The 20,824-nt window shown below is 38.5% G+C and overlaps 2 protein-coding genes across 2 annotated transcripts in view; both read right to left on the bottom strand.

Annotated features, from left to right (window-relative positions):
* The window catches only part of TMPRSS11F (transmembrane serine protease 11F), a 79,933-nt gene that overhangs the window by 8,686 nt on the left and 50,423 nt on the right, over positions 1 to 20,824 (bottom strand). The window contains exons 4-8 of the mRNA XM_055297446.2: positions 10,178 to 10,245; positions 8,326 to 8,489; positions 5,973 to 6,011; positions 4,622 to 4,823; positions 2,386 to 2,645 (exon numbers count right to left, since the gene is read on the bottom strand). Of these exons, the coding sequence (XP_055153421.1) occupies positions 2,386 to 2,645; positions 4,622 to 4,823; positions 5,973 to 6,011; positions 8,326 to 8,489; positions 10,178 to 10,245 (733 nt within the window). The remainder of the gene's footprint in view (positions 1 to 2,385; positions 2,646 to 4,621; positions 4,824 to 5,972; positions 6,012 to 8,325; positions 8,490 to 10,177; positions 10,246 to 20,824) is intronic.
* LOC129492307 (putative synaptotagmin-14-like protein) lies at positions 896 to 1,598 on the bottom strand. The gene is given in 2 exon segments (XM_055297451.2): positions 896 to 1,193; positions 1,195 to 1,598. Coding segments are annotated over 2 exon segments (561 nt in total). The 5' UTR covers positions 1,458 to 1,598.

Genomic DNA, 20,824 nt, shown 5'->3' with positions numbered 1-20,824 from the left:
TTTTCAGTTTGTAAAAAAAAAAATGTATTTTCACATTACTGCAATTTTTGAAGAGTAAATCACTGAAAGAAATTTTAAAGTAAAGTCCTGCTCTACTAGCTTCCTACATTGGAATACAAGAATACAGGAAGTGCTTTCAACAGAAAGTTACGTAGTTCTACAGTGCAACCTGTCTAAAGACTTGCAAGGGACCAGTACTGTGACTTTGTCTCTTTGGGTCAGGCAAAAGCAGAGGCAAATGAAAAATGAACTTTGAAAAAAAAACACATTAAAAACATTCCTGTATGAAAATGAATACTTGTTTGCACTTAGATTTAGTGCTATAGAGAGGAACTGAGGCACAATGAAACTAAGTGCACAAAGGGAACATGTCTGAAATAAAACAATTTTCAATGTGACTGAAACCCTTCGCCATTAGATGCGATAGGGTTGGAGGACTACTTTTTCATATCAAAGAACATTACAAACACCAGGGACTGGCCAAACTATGTTTTCTAAATAGTATGTAGAGTGATATTAAAATTACATTGCAACTAAAATTCTGGTTTTTAAAATCACTTATAATTTTGATTTTTCATAAAATGACTGGCTCTTTTGCTGAATTAAAATTAACTTCAAATCAAAACCATCTCATTAAACTTCTGGAGGACTGTTAGTTTAGCAATGATAATGTATGTTTCTCAGTTTCCTAAACAAGCTCTACCAGACACACATATTTTCCTCATTTATGTCAGTATTACATGTTCTTTCCATAGAACTTAAAGCATTTTGGTAAAAGGTTGAATATGATTCTTCAAAGAACAGCTCTTCTAATGGTGACTTGGTAGAAACAAACAGTAATGTTGTAATTAGAAATATGCTGCCTTGGATGGTAACTGTTTGCTTATTCTATTCATCATGACTCTAGCAACACCTGCCATCTACCTACTTGCCGTCCTTTTGACTCTTTCATTTCAGTCCAGTGATTGAGTTCTTCTCCAGAGCCGTTGAGACCTACATAAATCCAGCCTATCATCTCTTTTCTTCTCATGCTGCTTTTGTTATACACAGACAGTATGAGTGTCACATCAGAAAGCTGAAACAGGGCCACTTGAAAAACAAAAGTTTCCGTGTACACTGGCTTTGGCTGCCCTCTGCGGATGGATATCTTGCATTTGGACATCTCTTGATATATGGATTTCAGTAGAGTTAACATATGTATTGGGTGGTCTGTTTGCTGCCACGTTTTTTAAGTGGCTGCCTTTTATCACTTCTGCTGATAGCCTTCCATTTGTGGCATTATAAAGCAGGCTAATGAGAATTTCTGGAACTGAGCCGTCTTCAAGAGACTGACATGCGGATGCACTTTCACTACACGACATTTCTGACACGCTCATTTGGGAGTCACAGCCAAATTTTATCTTGTGAATTGTTCCTTGTACTGTATTCTGAACCAAGATCTGGAAGCCCTCTAACATTTTCAAAACAGAACTGCTTATTAATATAGAGAAAAAGAAGGAGCATCAAGATAATAAACACCCCAACAGCTGACAAAAATGCAACTGCCTCTGGAGATACTTTTCTAAAACAGGTAAGTTCATGTACTCCACAGGTTCTCTCTCCCTGACTTTTTTTCTTTCCACTGCTCCAGTTGAGCAGTTGAGATTTCTTTCTTTCTTTTCTTTCTTTTCTTTCTTTCCTCTTTCTTTCTTTCTTTCTTTCTTTCTTTCTTTCTTTCTTTCTTTCTTTCTTTCTCTTCTTTTTTTTCTTTCTTTCTTCTTTCTTTCTTTTGTACTGCACAGGTTCTCTCTTCCTGACTTTTTTTTTTTCCACTGCTCCAGTTGAGCAGTTGAGATTTCTTTCTTTCTTCTTTCTTTCTTTCTTTCTTTCTTTTTTATTTTTATTTTTAGTAGAGACAGAGTTTCACCATATTGGCCAGGATGGTCTTGATCTCCTGCCCTCATGATCCGCCCGACTCGGCCTCCCAAAGTGTTGGGATTACAGGCTTGAGCCATCACCGCTGGCCTAATCTTTTTCTTTAGAGTGAACTAGTACCTAGAAATCTTAAGTTCTGGTGTTTAATTTATACAATTACTAGACTTGATGTCTTTTAACACCCCTAGCAGGTTGGACACAGGAAAAAGATACAGATTTTATTGACTAATCAAAAAAAATGCTCAAAATATTTACAACCCATTTTAATATTTATGATCATCATAAATTGTAAACTCAAAAGACAGGGCCTGATTTTTACTTTTTAACCCACAGCCCCTGTTCTGCCCAAGGCCACACATATTGGAAAGACCATTACTTTCATTAAAAGCTTAAGAGGGATTCCTTAAGATAGATAGCTCGTTTGATCTCAAGACATTCTTGTGCTAAGAAAATTAGGTTGAAACTGCTCACCATCATCTACAATGGATCCAAATCCTGTGACGAACACACTTGTTTTAGGTGGCAACTTTATAGACGAATCTGGGAGGCAAACTCTCTGGACTATATTTGAAAACTCAACTCTGGTAGAGAGCTGAACCAAAGCAATGTCATTTTCATTTGTTTCTCTATGGTAATTCTCATGAAGAATAACTTTCCTCACGTTTCGTTTCACTGCGGGTGGTGTTATAGTTGCACCAAAAGTAGCAATCCATTGAGTTGGGTCTTTATTTCTGCAAAAAATTTAAAAGTAATATTGTGATGCTTGACTTAATTCTGTAAAAGAGACTGGGACTGTATTTCTTCCCAACTATCAGTATTATGCTCCTGAAACATTCTTTTGGTGAGAAAGTTTGTAGTTGATAAAATAATAGGAAAAAATAGTTTTTAAAATTATTACAATTATGTACAAATAATTAATAACTATGATTAATTTCCAATTTTTAAAGTTCTTGCTTGCTAGGAACTCTCCAGGTCCTTTTTTCCTTAATTTCAACAAACTGTGTAGAAATTAATTTTGATTTGTTTTGGATAATATACGTACCAAGAGGCATTTTCTCTCCATGTCATGTCTTCCACTGATTCTTATTTTATGACTCACTTTTTCGTTCTTATTTTACTGGGTTTTACTGTGGTCTTTGAACTGAAGTGTAATTTGTCTGCTTTGCAAACTTTCATGTATACACATGGTTTTTCTCCGCCCTATGCTCATATCCCTCCCTGATATACAAGGGCTAATTAATCCCAACTCAACGTCAGCTCCTACCGCCCATGGATCTGGCCTGGTCAGTCCCTCTTACTAGACTTTCAGTTCTCCTTTCACATAGATGCTTTTCTCTCCCACAAGGTTTATATCACCAGCAAATTCTGGCTAGTCCTATTATCTCTTCTTTACTTCCTTTATCAAGTACTTCTTTTATCAAGGTCACCAGTAATCTCTACTTCATCAAGCTCAATGGCCAATTCCCATATAGGTCTGTGATTACCCAGAACCTGCACTGGACCTACTGAAACAAGAATTTCAATCGCCACAGCTTGTATTCTTCACTAAATATTAAGTTGGAATTCTGGATTTATTTTTAATTTACATAAAGAGAGATCAGTTATAAACTAAAATGGAAGACATTCTCACAAAAACGGAAGTGCAAAGATTGGAGGATTGTGTGAATATGAAAAAATTAGAAAACCTTCACAAGTGAGTGGGACTCAAATTTACCCATAAGGCATAATGCCAGTTATTTCGGGAGTTGTAAATACACATATATAAGTCAGTCCCTTTTCTCTTCTCTTCTGTGAAGAAGCAACACATAATCACCTTAGTATCTTGGAACCATCTGGGATGTTACCCTTAGAAGGATGATAAAGCACCTCCGAGAATCACCAGGGATAGGCTCCTTTAATAAGGTGCAGGGTGCAGAAGCAGTGCCACTGGCCAGGCAAAGGGTCTTTATTTAGAGTATTGTCTTTGAGAGTTTAAAAGGAAAAGCTTTCTGTACCATGATGGTAAAACCTCAGAGAAGAAAGATGGTGTGTTCCTGACCTCTTGGGGCAGTAGGGTGCCTATGTATGTCTGTGTACATGAAGTGACACAGCTGAGTTTTAAGAGGTACAACCATGAAAGCCCAGAGAGATTTTGCTGGGCTGTACATAACCAGTCTTGAATACCGTGAGGGGAGTAAGACAAGGTAGCAGGTCTCTCCCACCTTCCACACACTTTTCTGGACCATACAGGCCTGCAGGGTTCCTAGAGAATGCAATGAGAAGAGAGAAGTTCAAGAGGGATACCTATGATTCTTTTCTTATTTGTAAAGTGATGGCAATGCTGACAGTGGGAAGTTAGAGGGATTAATTGGAAAAAAACAAAACAAAAGTAGCTGACTTTCTTCCTGAATATGTAAAAGAGATTAAACTTGTTACATGTGTAATAGTCTTTACACTAAAATAATCTACATATCATTTTATATAATATATAATAGGAAAGACAGCACTAGGTTCATGATGATAGAGGAAAATATATAAGAACTATAAATGACAAAAACCAACCATCAAAGACAGGGCATAGGGGAAGCATTATCCATTTGGGGGACAGCTGGGTCTACCCTGAATGGAGCAAAGGATAAACTGGCAAGACTGGACTCTTCTGACGCACTAAATCAGTGGCAGATGAGGACTGTGAAAAGAAGGCTCACAGCAGCCTTGGTTAACTTACTTCCGAAAGCAGTGAGCTGCTGTGAGCAGCCATGTGTTACTGATGAGGCTGGCTCCACACTGATGGCCTGACCCTATGAGCTGGAGGCTGGCCTGCCATGGCCATTCCCCTTCCATAGCTGTTTCCCGTCCTTGGACAATTCTTTGAGTAGAAGAGGATGCTGGTAATGGCATGTTTGAAGACGTCATCCTTATTCCACAGCCTGCCACAGAAATACATGATCATTCGTATTCATAAAAAGGAGGAAAAAAGTATATTCTGATTTGCTTTGGTTATAGACAATCCTTTGTCCCTGCTACCTTGTGAACCATTCATAGCACTCAGCCTTTGAGCTTATTTGATACAGGTCTTGCTGATCCTACTGAGGTTCAGAAGAAATGTTTACTAACATTTCAAGGCATTCAGTCCAGGAATTAACTTCTGTCTCTCCTTATAAAGCATATATAGATAATTCATTGAGCACCAAAAATGCATAGATCCTCTGCTATGTGTTTTAGATGTATTTATAGAAACATACCTTTTAGATGAGAAAATTAAGACTTGAAGAGGGAACATTGCTGGCAGTCACCCAGCTGGTAAGTGACAGAGTGGGATACAAAATTACGAGGATCCACACCAAAAGTAGCAGCAGGATCCTTATTACTGAGAGAGAGCCCAATACTAAATGTAGGTCATGATTTTCCCTTAACTAATGACTAAAGAGAATCAATTTATTGTGTTTGCAAAGCCCTGTATTTTAACAGATTTAAACAATATTGACTTTTTTGGTCTTTTAAAACTTGAAAGGCTAGTTTAAAAAAAAATTCTTCTTCCCTGATTTCAAACCCTCAATTGACTAGATTTCAAGTCAATCTTAAAGGAGAACTTAAAGTGTTACAACATTTTTAATGGGCGTGTTTGTCCACAATAGACCTTAACTATGTACCAATGCTGGAATGTGGGGTGCAGGGCAGGAAGAGGAAGAGAATGTACATAACAGATATTTCAATAAAAATGCAAGCAAATTAAAAAAAAATTAAAGCCTAAATGTTACCAGTTTAAAACACCCTCTTGAATTGGTAGATAATATTAAAACAATTATTTATAATGAATATTAATATAATATCTAGAATATTATGTAAGGTGTTTTTAACCACATCTCATAGGTCATATAAACTTAAAATTGTATTTGGTATAAATTTATAAATTTAAATACTTAAATACTAAAAATAATAAGACTAAGTGCTTGGTTTACAAAAATATAAAATAAGTCTTAAAAAGTTTGGTAAACTTTACTGCTAACTTTTCTATAACTTTTTTTCATGATCTTTTACTGTGAAATAAACAGTTAATTGTGGGTTTTGGAACTTACGACTGTTGAGAAGATTCCTCATCTTTTTGCTGTCAATAGCTGGAATAAGCAAAACATGAATTAGTTGGCAAAAGAATATATTCCCATTTTCATGTTACGTTGTTCAACTGGTCATTAATAGAAATGCAAATTATCTAAAGCATACATATTTCAAGAGAACATGAGATTTTTCATAATCAAGTAATATATAAATAACCTTTTACTCTGATTTTATTTTTGGTCCAAATTGTGTAATTTACTTTAAAATTAAATCAGAGAGCATTTTATTTCCTGATTTTGCTCAGGAAAAAGAAACAGAAATTAGGAAATTAGGAAATAATAAATAAAGATAAATGTCCCTGACTTTCTTTGGGGGCTCCAGTATAATCTGAGGCAGCAACCTCCAATTCCCATCACAATTGGTGTTTACCAACCTATGTGGTTTAGGCGTATTCCTAATGGCCAGTCTGAAATGGTAGCTCTGTGGAGCTAAATGCATCACAGACCACTGAGGGCCCAATTTCAAGGCCCTGATCTAACAGATTAGTAATTTAGTCAATGCAGGTTGATAACCTTGTCTCCCTGAGGATTCTCTCTTGTGAATGGCTTGGATAGTTGTGGCTCAGGCAGCAGGCACTAGAGGCATGAAGTTCTTTCACACACAACCAGTCCAGAGACTCCAGCCATACACAAACTTTCACTTCATTTTATGTTTCCCTTCTGTGACATCTTTTTTCCCTTCAAATTTATTCATTCATGTTCATTATAACTCAGCTACATTAGATGTTTGTTGGGTTAGTGATTGGTTTTCTGTTTGTCAGTGAGAACATGGAGAATTATGGTGATTTTATCAGGAACATTGACTTCTCCCCGAAAAGGGATGTGAGCCCCAATTCCTACTAGAGGTTTCATGGATATGTCTCTTTATTTAACAAATACATGTATGTGGCAGAAGAAAACATACACAGTTAAATCTTCAATATTGAGCATGGTCAGAGAATTTATTTTGGTATTAAAACAACTTGTATCATAAAAAATCATTGTATGTAACCAACGATGCCAAAATTTTTTTATAAATTGTACAAAAAGAAACTCTACAGCTGTAACAACTCAGTAAACATAATATAATGTCACTTTTGTAATGGATATTTTACTTTAGGATATATGATTGTGGCTTAGGCACAGTTATATCATCAGGAATTGAGATTTCCATTTATAGAATGCTGGAAAATACTTTGTTTTACTTTGGAATATAATTGATCAACAATCAAGGTGGATACCATGATCTCCCTTATTTCTAATTACTTCTTGAGAATGTAACAATATTTGTGGGGATTTATCTCAAAATATATTTAAAGAACTTTCCTGATTTCTAACAATAAAAGAATTAACTTTAGATAACTTGTTTCCTAAATAAACGCATGACTATTGGGAAGGGAGAAGTCTTTTGGGTCCAAAATACAAGCCCCTCTCCCATCTTTTTTTGTATTAAATTAGAAGTAACTAAACTTGGAAATACATAACAAGAAGCAATGAATGGAGCTGGAACATCTATCACATGTGACATATATGCTAGTGTTTGAGGGAGGGGAAAGAAAATAAAAAGATACAGTTCTTGCCCTTGACCTTTAAAATTTTATTTGAAACACCTTATTTTACTACCTTCAATTACATATTGGCATAGAAATCGGCTCGGGTTCCAACTAGCTGTAAGGTAGTTTGAATTTTAGTTTCCTAAACTTTTTGAATTTCCTTTTCTTCCACTTTGGGAGGAAAACAAAACAAGAACTTTCCTATTTCAATTCATGAGGAATAAATAACGAAGTGATGAAAAATAGTTTTAAGTTAAGTTGGAAACAAGCTAGAGAACCTCTTTACAGTTCATGTCACTGGCTCTTCCTACAGAGGTAAACCTTCATGAAGACGTCTTTCTTTGATACTATAAAAAAAAAAAACTCAGAACTGATCTGTAAAGACCTCTGTGAGTCACAATACCTGTGTCTAATTCTAGCCCCAAGGTTTGCTAATCCCATGTCTCACATCTTCCTTGAGTCTCAGCTTCTTTACCTGTAAAATGGCGAAAGTAATACTTACCCTTTGGAACTTTTGTAAGGACCCAATAATATATGATATGGAAAAAAGTTTAGAAATCTTATTAAAAGCCCTAGTAAAATATGAAAAAAGAAAAAGTTGTAATAGTAAATTTTGCCTCATAGTGGAATTTTATTTTAGTTTTATTCCATGCTGAGATTTTATATATATATATATATATAGCTTACAATAAATAAATATATATATATATTGCTTACAAAAATTAAAGAGGGTTATAAGAGGAGGGAACCGAAAAAGTGGCAAATAAAAATAAAAGACTTACGTGTGAGTCTAAATGATGGTTTGTTTATGGTCAAAGACAATTGTTTGGTCTTCAAACTTTGATATAAAGCCTTTTCAATTTTTTTCTTGATTTGTTCAGCTCTATCAGTAGATGGGTATCGAAATATGAGCACTATAAGAATGTCCACACCTTGTTCATCTGGACTGAAGAACAAAAAAGCAGATAAAAAATGCCATTTATCTAATTATTAATGACTTTAACCTATTAGGACTCACATTAAACTTAAAAAACATAATGCATGATACACATGCATACCAGATTTTTAAATTGTCTCTAGATACAGAGATTTAAAATGAGTGTATAATAACCAGGAAGTGGTGTAAGCACTGCAGAAGAAATAAAGATGGCATGCTGGAAATACTGGATAAAATACATACCTGAAAACAGCTGTTCACTGCCCTTACTTAACTCACAGTTTAGAGGGGTTTGCGGGAGGAGATGTTCGTGAAATCATGCTTCGTACATACTTAAAAGGTTTGCTTTTTAAGGCATTTTGAGCAAAAGCTGTAACTAATGTCATTATTCTTTAGAAGTGGTGAGACAGGGAGGATCCTTCTGTTTACCAAACCTAGTTTCCTTTGTCTCCTGAGCACAGAGATAGATTCCATTTCCTGGGCTTTCTTGAGGTTTACTGAAACTTTCTAATGAATCTGGCCGATGAGATATGAAAAGAAATAATGTCCCCCACTTCCAGGTCTGGCTTCTAATAAAACCTCTCATAGCATTTTCCTTGCTCTCACTCTTCTCTTGTCTGCCAACCAGATGCAGAAGGTCCAGTGGGCAATTTCATTTCATAATCTTGATTGGCACCCACACTCTTGCCCCAACTTCTGACTCTTTGGACTGTACCATAAAAAGGAAATAAACCTTTACGATATTAAAGCACTGACATTTTGGGGTCTGGTTGTCTGTTAATAGATAAATGATTAAAGAAAGCAGTTATAAAAGAGAATCATTTGATAAACAGCTCGAATATATAAATTCATATTGTGATGTGCAGGGTTAGAAAGCCTCAAGAAATCTTTTGAGAATGAATTTAATTGGACAGATAAAAGAAGAAAGGAAGAAAAGGAGAAAGGGAAAGAAGGAGAGAGGGAGGAGAGAAAAGTGGAAAGGAGAAAGAAAAAAAGTCAAGAAGGTATGAAAGAAAGAAGTGCAAGAGAAAAAGGAAAGACATGGATTCCTTAATCATTTAACCATATTTATATTTACTTTATCACCAAGAAGTGAAGCAAACAAACAAATATTACAAATATATATATATAAAAAGAGAGAGATATATATATCACTATGGAATCTAAGCTTTTTAGACAACATGTAAAAACATATTCAGGGTGGATTCTATAATTTTAGTCTCTGTTAATAAATTAATGATTAATTTTTGTATATTATTTTTCACCAAAGAATCAAAACGAAAAACCATTTTAAACTAACAATAAACATGCACTGTCATGAAAGAAAAACTTTACTGCAAAGAAAGTCCTTGTCTGATGGTGGAGTAGGCTTAAAATGAGGAAAATGGAAAAGACGTTAAGTTCTACTTAGCCCCTAGCTTAAGAGACCGGGGAAAGAGGGAATGTTAACTGTGTCATTCCCCTGTTTCTTGTATTTGTTTCCTCTTTTTCTATCCAATAGCTGAGATTTTCTTGTCTCAAAGCACCTTATGACTTTCTATTGTGATTGGGAAATAGGTAGGAACCCTTGGGCTGTTCAAGATTTATGAAATCTCTGTGTTGCTGTAAAGACTTGCTCAGGGCAGCTAAGCAATTAGGTTCATCAAATACCTCATCTTAACAGTATTAACTTGAAATTATAAACCAAATTTACATACCTTAATTTGATAACATGAGATTTGATAAATCGACCGCCTACAGAAGAATGTCGAAATATCCTAGACATCTGATTTTTAAAAAATAAGTATTAGTCTTCAGAACTTAAAAGTAAAATAGAAAAATAATTTTTTAAAAGAAGTATTAGTCTTAAGAAAAGTGTTATTCCTTGTCTTATCTAGAGACTTGGGCAAAAAAAAAAAAAAAAAAAGATTTTCAGCTTATTCCCCGTCATGTTAATGGGTAGATTGACAGTAGTAAGACTAAACCTGGGGTCTAATCTTTGTGGAGCCAAATAACCACAACAAAATTGTTCAACTTTGCTAAGCCTCTGTAAAATGGGATAACAACAATATCTGCCTTATACAGTTGATTTGAGAATTAAGTGAAATTATATCACACATTTTACACCTTGTTTGGTATCTACTAAGCTATTGATGATAGTTTTAAATACTGTCAAGTAAATTAAAAGTACATGCTATTTTTTAAGGCAGCATCTTTATTTCTAAGAAAGCCTACCTTGTTTGCTGCACTCATCCCAAATATGGCATCTCATCCAGTATTGATAGAATTTGTTGATTTCTTAAATGATTATGTCATCACTAGACCATTTGACATGACTTGAAATGACTTCTGCCATGTGACTCTGACACCCTCACTTGTTAATCATCTCTGTGAGAGACAGGATTTCACAACTGGTACTATGCTTGGGAATAAGTTTCACCACACTCTTATACCATCAGCATTTCATTACTTAGCTTTTCCAGTCTAAGCCATTGGAACTTTTTCAGTATTCAGGAAACGGATTTCCTAAAGGGTTCTGACTCCAGCTGGCTATTGAGGCACTGCCTTTTTGTCAAAAAAGCACTGGGCTAGCTGGGTGCAGTGGCTCACGCCTGTAATCCAAGCACTTTGGGAGGCCAAGGTGGATAGATTGCTTTAGCCCAGGAGTTCCAGACGAGCCTGGGCAACATGGCAAAACTCCATCTCTACCCAAAATACAAAAATCAGCCAGAGTCATAATCTGTCTCAAAATAAATAATAAATAGATAAAAAAAATTTTTTAAAGCACTGGGCTGAGAGTTATCAGTCAGAATAACAGGTCGATGTAAGTTTACATAAGATCTATTTCCATGGTAAATTTTGCCCCCAATTTCTACATCCTGTCAGAGGAGGGAAAGTCTCCCTCCCCACAAGATTCCTTCCTCTCCCTGAGTCTTCTAATGTAGTAATAATGCCCAGTAGACTTTACCTCCTAAATGTTAAATCCACTTCCCTTGATTCAATCTCATTGCTATGGTCTCAAATCAGCTCCTTAGAAACTTGTATTTGGGCCTTTGCAGCAGCCTCCTCATGGCATGTTGATGTGGTTCTACCCTATCTTCTGTCCCCTCAGTTGTTCCCTCTGAATGCTGCAACCAGGATGATATCTTTAAAATGCACACCTGAGTATATTAGGCCCTGCCTCAAGTTCAGTATTTCCTTCAACACAATCTTACCCCTTCATTGGCCCCTACTTTGCCCCATCCCTACCTTCAAAGTCTTCTCTCTCTCTCTCTCTCTCTCTCTCTTTCATTTTAAGGTGTTTATTTTGTAAAAGCTTATATGGCAATATCCTAGACAGGACTTGAACAGGTACTTAATATATACTCAGTGACAAAATTAAGCACATTAAGAGAAACAAAACTAGGTCACCAATAACAATTTATAGGACAATGAACCATTTTCCTGGAAGAAGAAAGATATTCAACGTAAGAAAGAATAGGCCAGGTGCGGTGGCTCACGCCTGTAATCCCAGCACTTTGGGAGGCCAAGGCGGGTGGATCACGAGGTCAGGAGATCGAGACCATCCTGGCTAACAAGGTAAAACCCCGTCTCTACTAAAAATACAAAAATTAGCTGGGCATGGTGGTGGGTGCCTGTAGTACCAGCTACTTGGGAGGCTGAGGCAGAAGAATGGCCTGAACCTGGGAGGCGGAGCTTCCAGTGAGCCAAGATTAGGCCACTGCACTCCAGCCTGGGCAACAGAGTGAGACTCTGTCTCAAAAAAAAAGAAAAAAAAAAAAGAAAGAATAAAGAACACTTACAGCAGGAAAAATCAAATTTACATACTTAGAAATCATGTTACAGTTAACAGACAAAAGTTTGCTTAAAGTTATACCTCCTTTCTTGATTTCCATTAAAGTAACACAGTTTCTCAGAATAATCATGGAGACATCACCTTTCCACCCAGAGTTGAGAGTAAAACCACTGTCCAGATAACAAGGTCTCCTTCCACGCTTAATATAAGGCATATAATTACCATTTCTAATTGAAGGCTGGTGATGATTTTTCTACTTTAACTATAGTCATTGAAAACTGTTATTAAAATTCCTGCTAAAAGGATAGCAATAGCAACAGCAAAAGCCATTCCACAATAGAAAATCAACTGCCTCAATGTCAAAACATCCCCAACAGAGGGCACTGCATATTGGGTGTTTTCTTCCATCAGTTGTGTGATCTGGCGCTCTGGTCTGACAATATCAGGCAAAATCACTCCATCTGTTACTTCTCTTTCTGGGATAGCTCTGTTGGGGTAGCTACGGCCTCTTTGTACCCTTTGAGACTAGCTCAAACCTGTGCCTGCTCTGCAACTCTGTTCTAGTTTATTCTGAAGATGTACACTAAAGAGAAAAGGTTTTGAAAGACATGCTCAATCCAGACCAGAGTCCTATTATCCAAAGTTTAGCAGCAAACATCAGAGATACTCCCAAGGGAAAACAAAAAAGGTTTTCCCATAACCAATAGCAGTCAAGATAGAACCAATCTTCCATTTTCCTGTGCCTCTCACGACTCCACCAAAGGTACTTGCAAGTGCATCAAATAGATGAAGAGGAGCAAAAACAGGCATCACTTGGCTCACAAAGGGAAATAATATCTTTGTCAATGGTAAATACATAGGCAACCACACTCTTCAAAACAACAGTAAAACACTTGACGCAAGTGTACACACACTGGCACACAGGAGAAGAGTAAAGTGAGAACACCGAGTCTGCTCATGATTCCTTGTTCCCACAGCATTGCCCACTCATACACAGGTTGCCGCACCAAAGCCAGGGGGCAACCATGTAGACTACAAAGGCCAGTTCACAGATGATGATGCCCTGAGCTTCCAGCTCTGTCACATTAATCAGTCCTGCAAGAAGGGTTCCAATTAAAACAGTCTGTCACTCAATATATACCATGAGCATACTGGGATAGCCAGCTGGATGTAGGCGCCCCACTCCTGGGAAAAGTCCCTAGTCCAACCTCCCCAAGTATTGATATGAGTTATTTTTCCACTACATGTAGAGGAAAAGAAGTGCAGACAGGAAGAACTGGGAAGTGGTGTTGGCCCAGGCAGATTCTAACCCTCTAAGTTCCACAATCTACAAGCAAGAGTGCATTGAGGCCCACATAGACTGCATTCTCTGTGATTCCAGTGGTAACTTAAGGCAAGATGATGCCCTGACTTTTGTAAATATCTCCTCTGCAGCCAGAATGGGAATGCTGCTGGAAGAGCAAGAATGAAAATCATCACATAAATTTGGACCATCCTGGTGATGTCAGGATCCGCTTAACAGCAGGAAGATGCTGTCAGTATTGAGAAAGATGGCCCAGCAAGGAAAACAACACAGCATCAAGATAAGGATTCCTCTTTGAAGTATGGTCCCCACACATTTTAGGTTCTTGCCTACAAAGGATTGAGACACTAGCTTGTCACAAGGGGAGGCTAATCCAGCTTTAACCGAAATACCAGTATTATTCACAAGTGTAACACTATTCAACTTGACTGCCCAGATGTCCACAGAACATGGGATGGATGATGCAAATAAGAAAGACCATCAACTGTGCAAGGAACAGCAGGCTTTGAGCAAGGGCTGCCAGCTCCTGCAGCCTAGCACCTTAGGTATTGGGCGGTGTGCCAGCAGGCTCCACACCATCCCAGATGGTAGCCAGGACTCCACGCCATTGAGTGGAGAGGGTTCCATGGCAGCCAGGATGACCACGTTGGGAGATGGAAGACGGAAGTGGAGATAGGAGGCTTGGCTAACCTGCCCTGCCCTGTTCTGCCCACTAACAAACCCACTACAGGCACAGCCCTCCCAGGAAGCGGTGGATGGTCCCCTGGCCTTTGGCCACCCCCATCCCACCCTTACTCCCACTTGCTTACCTCTTTTGTAACCCCCTCCCCTGAGCCTGGTCCAGCTGGAGAGGGGCCAAAACTCTTATCTACTGATTTAATTGCTCTTTCCTAATCACAGTAGGCTGGTTCACACCTCTGTGACTGTGCACATTCATTTTCCTCTTCCTACGACTTTCCCGCCCCCCGGCAAATTTCTTCAATTACAACCTTACCTTACTTGAGAAACTCTAATGAGAAGTTAGCTCTAACTTGCCCTTCTCAAAGTTGAACACTCCTTTATTTGGGCCACCTTGTCATCTTGAATATGATTTTATTACATTAATAGCAATTATCACACTGGTTTACAATAGTGTCTCTCTCACTCTAGACTATGAACTGTGTAAGGCGGGGAGTGAGATTTATGTTTGTATATCCAATGCTCCACACATTGTCTGGCCCACAGTAAACACACAAGCCATGTTTGACAAATAAATGAGTGAATGAATAAATGAATTAATGAATTAAGAATCAACAATATGGTAAAGGAAAGAAGATGGTAACACATTGTTTTATCTGCAAATCGTGTTGCCAAGTGAAAGTAGAAATCTGTGGTTATCTGCAGAAAGGTGGGACCCAGGAGGCCCCAGTGGTGACCTCACATGTTTGGGTCATTCCTCAGGTTTGGATCAGTTCTGAGTCATGACACTTACAATTTCACTAAGCTTCTCTGAGCTCATTTTATTTCCATTACTCAGGGAACAGGAAGAAAAGGTGATTTTTATATCTCTAGCACTTCTGATAAATGTCCTCTGAAATTCTGAACTGTGTACATATGACACTTTGGGGAAGGATTAGGAGTCTTATTATATTAGAGTATAAGAAAATATCAAGATTCAATTCAAACTAAAATGTGATATTAACAAACCATGGTCCCCCAACGCATCAACCTCTATTTAAAAAATGGCATATTCTGATGTAGTAAAATGCTGGTGTGAGCTTTACTAAAAGCTTACAAGTATTAATTCCGTACTGCATGGCAGGCATTGGACTGATTCTTTTGTTTTAAACTCACACTACCCTAGGAGGAAATGTATCATTCTCATCAGCTCCATTTGATAGATGAAGAAACTGAGACTTAGGATATATAATCTTGTCTAAGTTGGCACAGGAAGTGGTGGCTCTGTAATATGAACCCAGGGAAGCCATCTTTAGATCTTGTGTTAAGTGCATTAAGTGACTTTGACAACCTTGAATTAATTACATATTTGAAGACAGATGTTAAAGTTGGTGGGAGACAGGCAGGTAGGAAGGTCATGGTGAAGGAAACCCTTAAAGACGCCCTCAAAGGCATCTTTTATTCCCTGAATATAAATCTCCTAAGAGATAATCTCTTCAGAGGTTGTTTACTGCTTCTAAGTTTAACAGGGGTAGAGGAGCTATTCCTCCCCAGATACCTAATCATTGTTATAACTAGTTTCTGGAAAGTTTAACTCGTATTTACTTTTTTCTGTTGGAAACTCAGTAATATGATGCTTTTAATGTGATCCAAACTACAAAAACTAATTGTATCCTTTCCCTTTTTACAGTTCAAACCTAAGAATAGATCATTTTACTAGAGATTATTCTATATGAAACAAGATAGTGTGCTCATGGTAAAATGGGTGAAAAAACTTCACCTTAAAATCAGATACCAATTGTAGTCTTTGGTTTGAACTCCAGCATTAAAAAACAAAATAACATATTTGAAACAATACATATGGCTCTGACTAATTAGCTTCATACCACCCAGGTACTGTTTTTGGTAAGTTTGAGCTTGCATCTTTCCTTTGGTTGTGAACTGAATGCAGATTAAGTCCGCAAGGAAGATCAGTAGTTACTGCATGCCAGGTAGGGAATCCCTTTTGAGGTCCACCCATGAAAATAATCAGACAGGTTATGCAAATTTCCTGTTACTGTCAAGGGAATATGTGCTAGCAGAGGGCAAAAACACCAACAAAACTGATTCTTTTCCTCTTTCCTCTCCAGGAAAGCTTCCTGCTGACTCAAAGGGATTTTTCTTCTTCTGAACTCCTATTATGGGAATGGATGAAATCACTGACAGAGCCACAGAAGGAAACAAAGCAAAGCCAGGATCATGAGCTGGGTTATCTGGAGGCCGAGGCCAATGGGGAATTATTGCTTGCAGTCACTTATCAAGCAAATAAACTTTTCCTTCTTTCCTATGAAATTTATTTAAGAAGCTGAAATTACTTACATGATAATGAGTTGTGAGAAAAGAACTGTAGCAGATATTTGTCCTCTATCCAAATTGCACTGAGTGGGGAGGTGTAACCATGCCCCAGCTTCGAGAATTGACTGATAACAGTTCACACCTGCACTTCTCCAGAGGACTGTCCTTGTCCGACCTGAGCACCTTGTTCAGTAACATCTGGTAGGCTACGCTCCACCTTACCTGGGCAGATCCACCGGTGTCAGACAAACAACCCAACCCTCTAATTTCTGGGAAGAATCACCTCCGTGATTAATCTAAGCTCCAGATCTCCCAGAGAAATCATGCTGAGGCTACATTTTTGAAACTACATCTTTATCTAGCTTCTTCCTTTGCCCTTTCCTGCTGTCCTCACTTCCTTATGAATTTTTTTCTGAAAGATCTTGATTAGTAAATTATTTAATCAAGATCCCCTAGTCATAAGTTCTGTGTTTTGGAATATAACCTATACAAAAATAAATTAATTGGTACTAGATAATGCTCTGCTATGCATCTATTTCAATGTCTCTATTCTTTGGAAGTTCTGTCATCACACATCCCCAAGTTTTAGATAAGGTTTTTAGCTAACAGCCAGGAAAAGATTCAATAAATTTAAATGAAAAAGTGTTTTTAAAGGTAATATTTATTGTCTCTAAAGAAGTTTTTGTATTGCAAATATTAATCTCTTAAAATGGAGGGGAACGAAGAATGAAAAAAGAAATATCTTTAAGATGTCCTTTTAAAACATAGTCCCTCAAGCTAGTTGTTGTAGTTTTAGAATATAAAGAGCCCAGTAAAGATGGTTTCAGTGAGAAGCTATTATTGAGAAATGAGATTAGAAAGTTATGGAGTCAACATCTGTAGCCTTTTGATACTGAAAATTCTGCATAGTGGATGGAAGTCATGAGAATTTTCCAGTCTTTATTTTGGAAATCACTTACCTATCCAACTATAATAACTGTCATGTCATTTATAGTATTATCTTTTTGGATTGTCCTGAGCATTCAGTTCCAAAGTGAAGTCAATGTATCATAGAACATATGGAAAAATTCCAGAACTCGTGTTTATATTTATTTTTATCTAAACAAACAATTTTTTACAGCATTGGCTTTGAGGTGTGGAATCTTAGAAGAAGTACATTAATTACTGGATGCTCCCAAGGCGAAAATGGAGACCAGTCTGTTAGAAAGATTGCTTGTCCTAGGATATGTACTTGATAAATCATTCCTGCATTCCATTTAGTTAAGTAGCGATACTTCACACATTAATTTTAAGTAATTAATATTAATTTAATCACACTAGCAAGTCTCAGTATGTAAACAATTAGTATCTTGTTTTAATTATCAGAATAATCATTTTTTTTAACTTTGGCAAAAACGATGGAGTACTGTAAAAATATAAATCCAGTTTTTAAACAAAACAGTTCCATGCAAACTCTACCACACATATGGCTTTCATGTGGCTTTTGGGCATAGAAAGATGGTAGAGACAGATAATCTTCAACATTTTTGCTGAAGAACCATGATTTAAAGTATTAATATATCATTAAAGTGGATATGTTTCACTCACCTCCTCTCTTTGCCACCAATGAAAAATAACTGAGATCTTGTTGGGGGAGTGGCAAGACGGCTGCCCAGATACAGCCAGAAAGGAACTTTCCCACTGAGAGAGACCAAAATATTGAGTAAGCCAACATACATCAAACAGATCTCTGGGAGAGAAAACACTCAGAGTTGACAGAGAGGCACTGCAGACACAGAGGCTGAAGATGAGGAAGCTGGCAACCCTGTGTGGTCTTGCGGGATGTTAGGACTAGCTCCCGGCCCTGAACAGCACCTAGGGAAGGGGTGACTGAAGTGACTGTGAGGCCATTCACTCTTGCTGAGGATCTCTAGGATCATACCTACAAGAGAGCCCACGAGCCCCGTAGACACTTGAATCGGCAGGGGATCTGCCTCGAGAGTCGGCAGAGAGAGCTCCTGCCTGCATGGGTCCCAGAGGGTTTTGCATGTGGGGCAGCTACAGCCAAACACGGCCACAGGAACCCATCCTCCAAGGCTCTCCCCCTTCCTCTACTGACTGCAGGGCCAGGAGAGAGCAGGGCTGCCTTTCTCATGAGACTGGGGTGTGTCTCTTCTGTACAGCGAGCTGTCCACCAGCCCCTCCCAAGGATGCTACCTGGCTGCTCCCACAAGAACATGCGCACAGCAGAACCTCCACTGCCCAGTACGAGTGCTTTACTGGTTTGCGAGCATATCCGCTCCCCAAGCAGAGCCAGTCTCCAACCCCAAGAGGCCAGAAGACAAAGCTGCAGGCTCAATCTCAACCCCGTCGGGTTAGAGCACATAGTTCAGGAGTGCCAAGCTGAGATCTGTGGCTGGTGCTTGAGCAGGGGAAGAGCCCCCACTCTCAGAACACTGAGAAGAGTGAGACATGGATTCATGGGCTGGTACAGAAGCTGGTGTGCCTCCCTCTACGGGGATAATCCAGAAAGAGTGTGGCCTGTCTGACAGCCACTGCCTCTGCCCAAAGAAGCACCATAGCTCCGGACACCTAATAGCCCAGTGATCTGGGTAGAGAAGGCTTGGGACAAAACCAGCTGGTTGGGCCAGATACTCAGAGAGCAAACAGAAGGAAACTTGGGTGAGGGAGAACAAGCTGGGCAGGCCCCACAGCTATCTGCTGGGCAAAAAACTGTGAGCCATGAGCACCACATAAGCTGCATACCCATGACAACACCACCCTGCCCAGAGATCCCCCACCCTTGACAGTAGGTCAAAGCATCAACAGACCACCTTCAGATATACCCCACAATCTGCTCTTACTCCACCAAGCTTCCACAACATTGCAGGTTTCTTGGCAACCTAATCTTTGGCTTGGACTATCACTAGTAGAGGCAGGAACACAGCCTGCCTGGGCACCCCTTGAGGCTAAGGAAATGAGGGCATGGTGCCAGTGATTAAAGGGGGCCCCCTAAGGCACAGGGATGGACCTGGTAAGAGCATCATCTCTCTTCAACGCCACAACCACAGAGCACTGTTGCAAACACACTGAAATACACAAGAGCAGGGCAGCTAACAGCCTATCTGCCAGTCATTACTCTTAAGCACCATCTACTGGATCACAGTCTTAATTGTAACACCAACAAAATTCTTCCAGAACACATGCTTATGAAACCCATGCAAGAATCTAGCCACAAATAAAGACCAGTACAGAACTCTGGCCCTCTGAAAGTACCAAGAAATGAAGACAACAGACTATACTCAAATTATACAACAGCCCAAATCTCAAGGGAAATAAAGAATGAAAAAAAAAAGCCCCATTCAAACGACAGCAAATTCAAAAAGATAAAGGAACATGAGACCTCTCATATGAAAAAGAATAGGTGCAAGAACTCTGGCAATTCAAAAAGTCAGACTGTCTCCTTGCCTGCAAACAATCACCCTACTTCCCCAGCAATGTTTCTTAACCAGATTGAAATGACTAAAACTACAGATATAGAATGTAGAATCTGGATAGCAAGGATATATTGAGATGCAGAAGAAAGTTGAAATCCAATCCAATGAGTCCAGTAATATGATCCAAGAGGTGAAAGATGACATAGCCACTTTAAGAAAGGACCAAACTAAACTCCTAGAATTGAAAAATTTACTACAGGAATTTTATAATACAGTTGGAACAACAGAATAGACCAAGCTGAGGAAAGAATCTCAGAGCTCGAAGACCAGTTCTTTGAATCAACTTAGGCAAAAATAAAGAAAAAAGAAATTTTAAAAAAGAACAAAACCTCCAAGAAACATGAGATTATGTAAAGAGACCAAACCTATGACCCACTGGCATTCCAGATAGACAAGAAGAGAGACAAACAACTTGGAAAACATATTTAAGCAAAGGATCCACAAAAATCTCCCCAGTCTCACTAGAGAAGTTGACCTGCAAATTCAAGAAATTCAAAGAACTCCTACAAGAGGCAATATAAGACAACAATCCTCAAGGCATACGGTCATCAGATTCACCAAGGTCACTGCAAAAGAAAAAAAAATCTTAAAGGTAGCTACAAAGACAGGTCATGTCACTTATAAATGGAACCTCATCACGCCATCTCAGCAGAAACCTGATAAGCGACGGGTGGAGCCAAGATGGCCGAATAGGAACAGCTCCGGTCTCCAGCTCCCAGCCTCAGCGACAGAGAAGACCGGTGATTTCTGCATTTCTGCTTGAGGTACCGGTTTCATCTCACTAGGGAGTGCCTAACAG

The sequence above is a fragment of the Symphalangus syndactylus genome, chromosome 10 (assembly GCF_028878055.3).
Source record: "Symphalangus syndactylus isolate Jambi chromosome 10, NHGRI_mSymSyn1-v2.1_pri, whole genome shotgun sequence".
NCBI lineage: Eukaryota > Metazoa > Chordata > Mammalia > Primates > Hylobatidae > Symphalangus > Symphalangus syndactylus.
The sequence above is the reverse complement of the archived record's forward strand: the minus strand, read 5'-3'. Positions and strand labels throughout refer to the sequence as shown.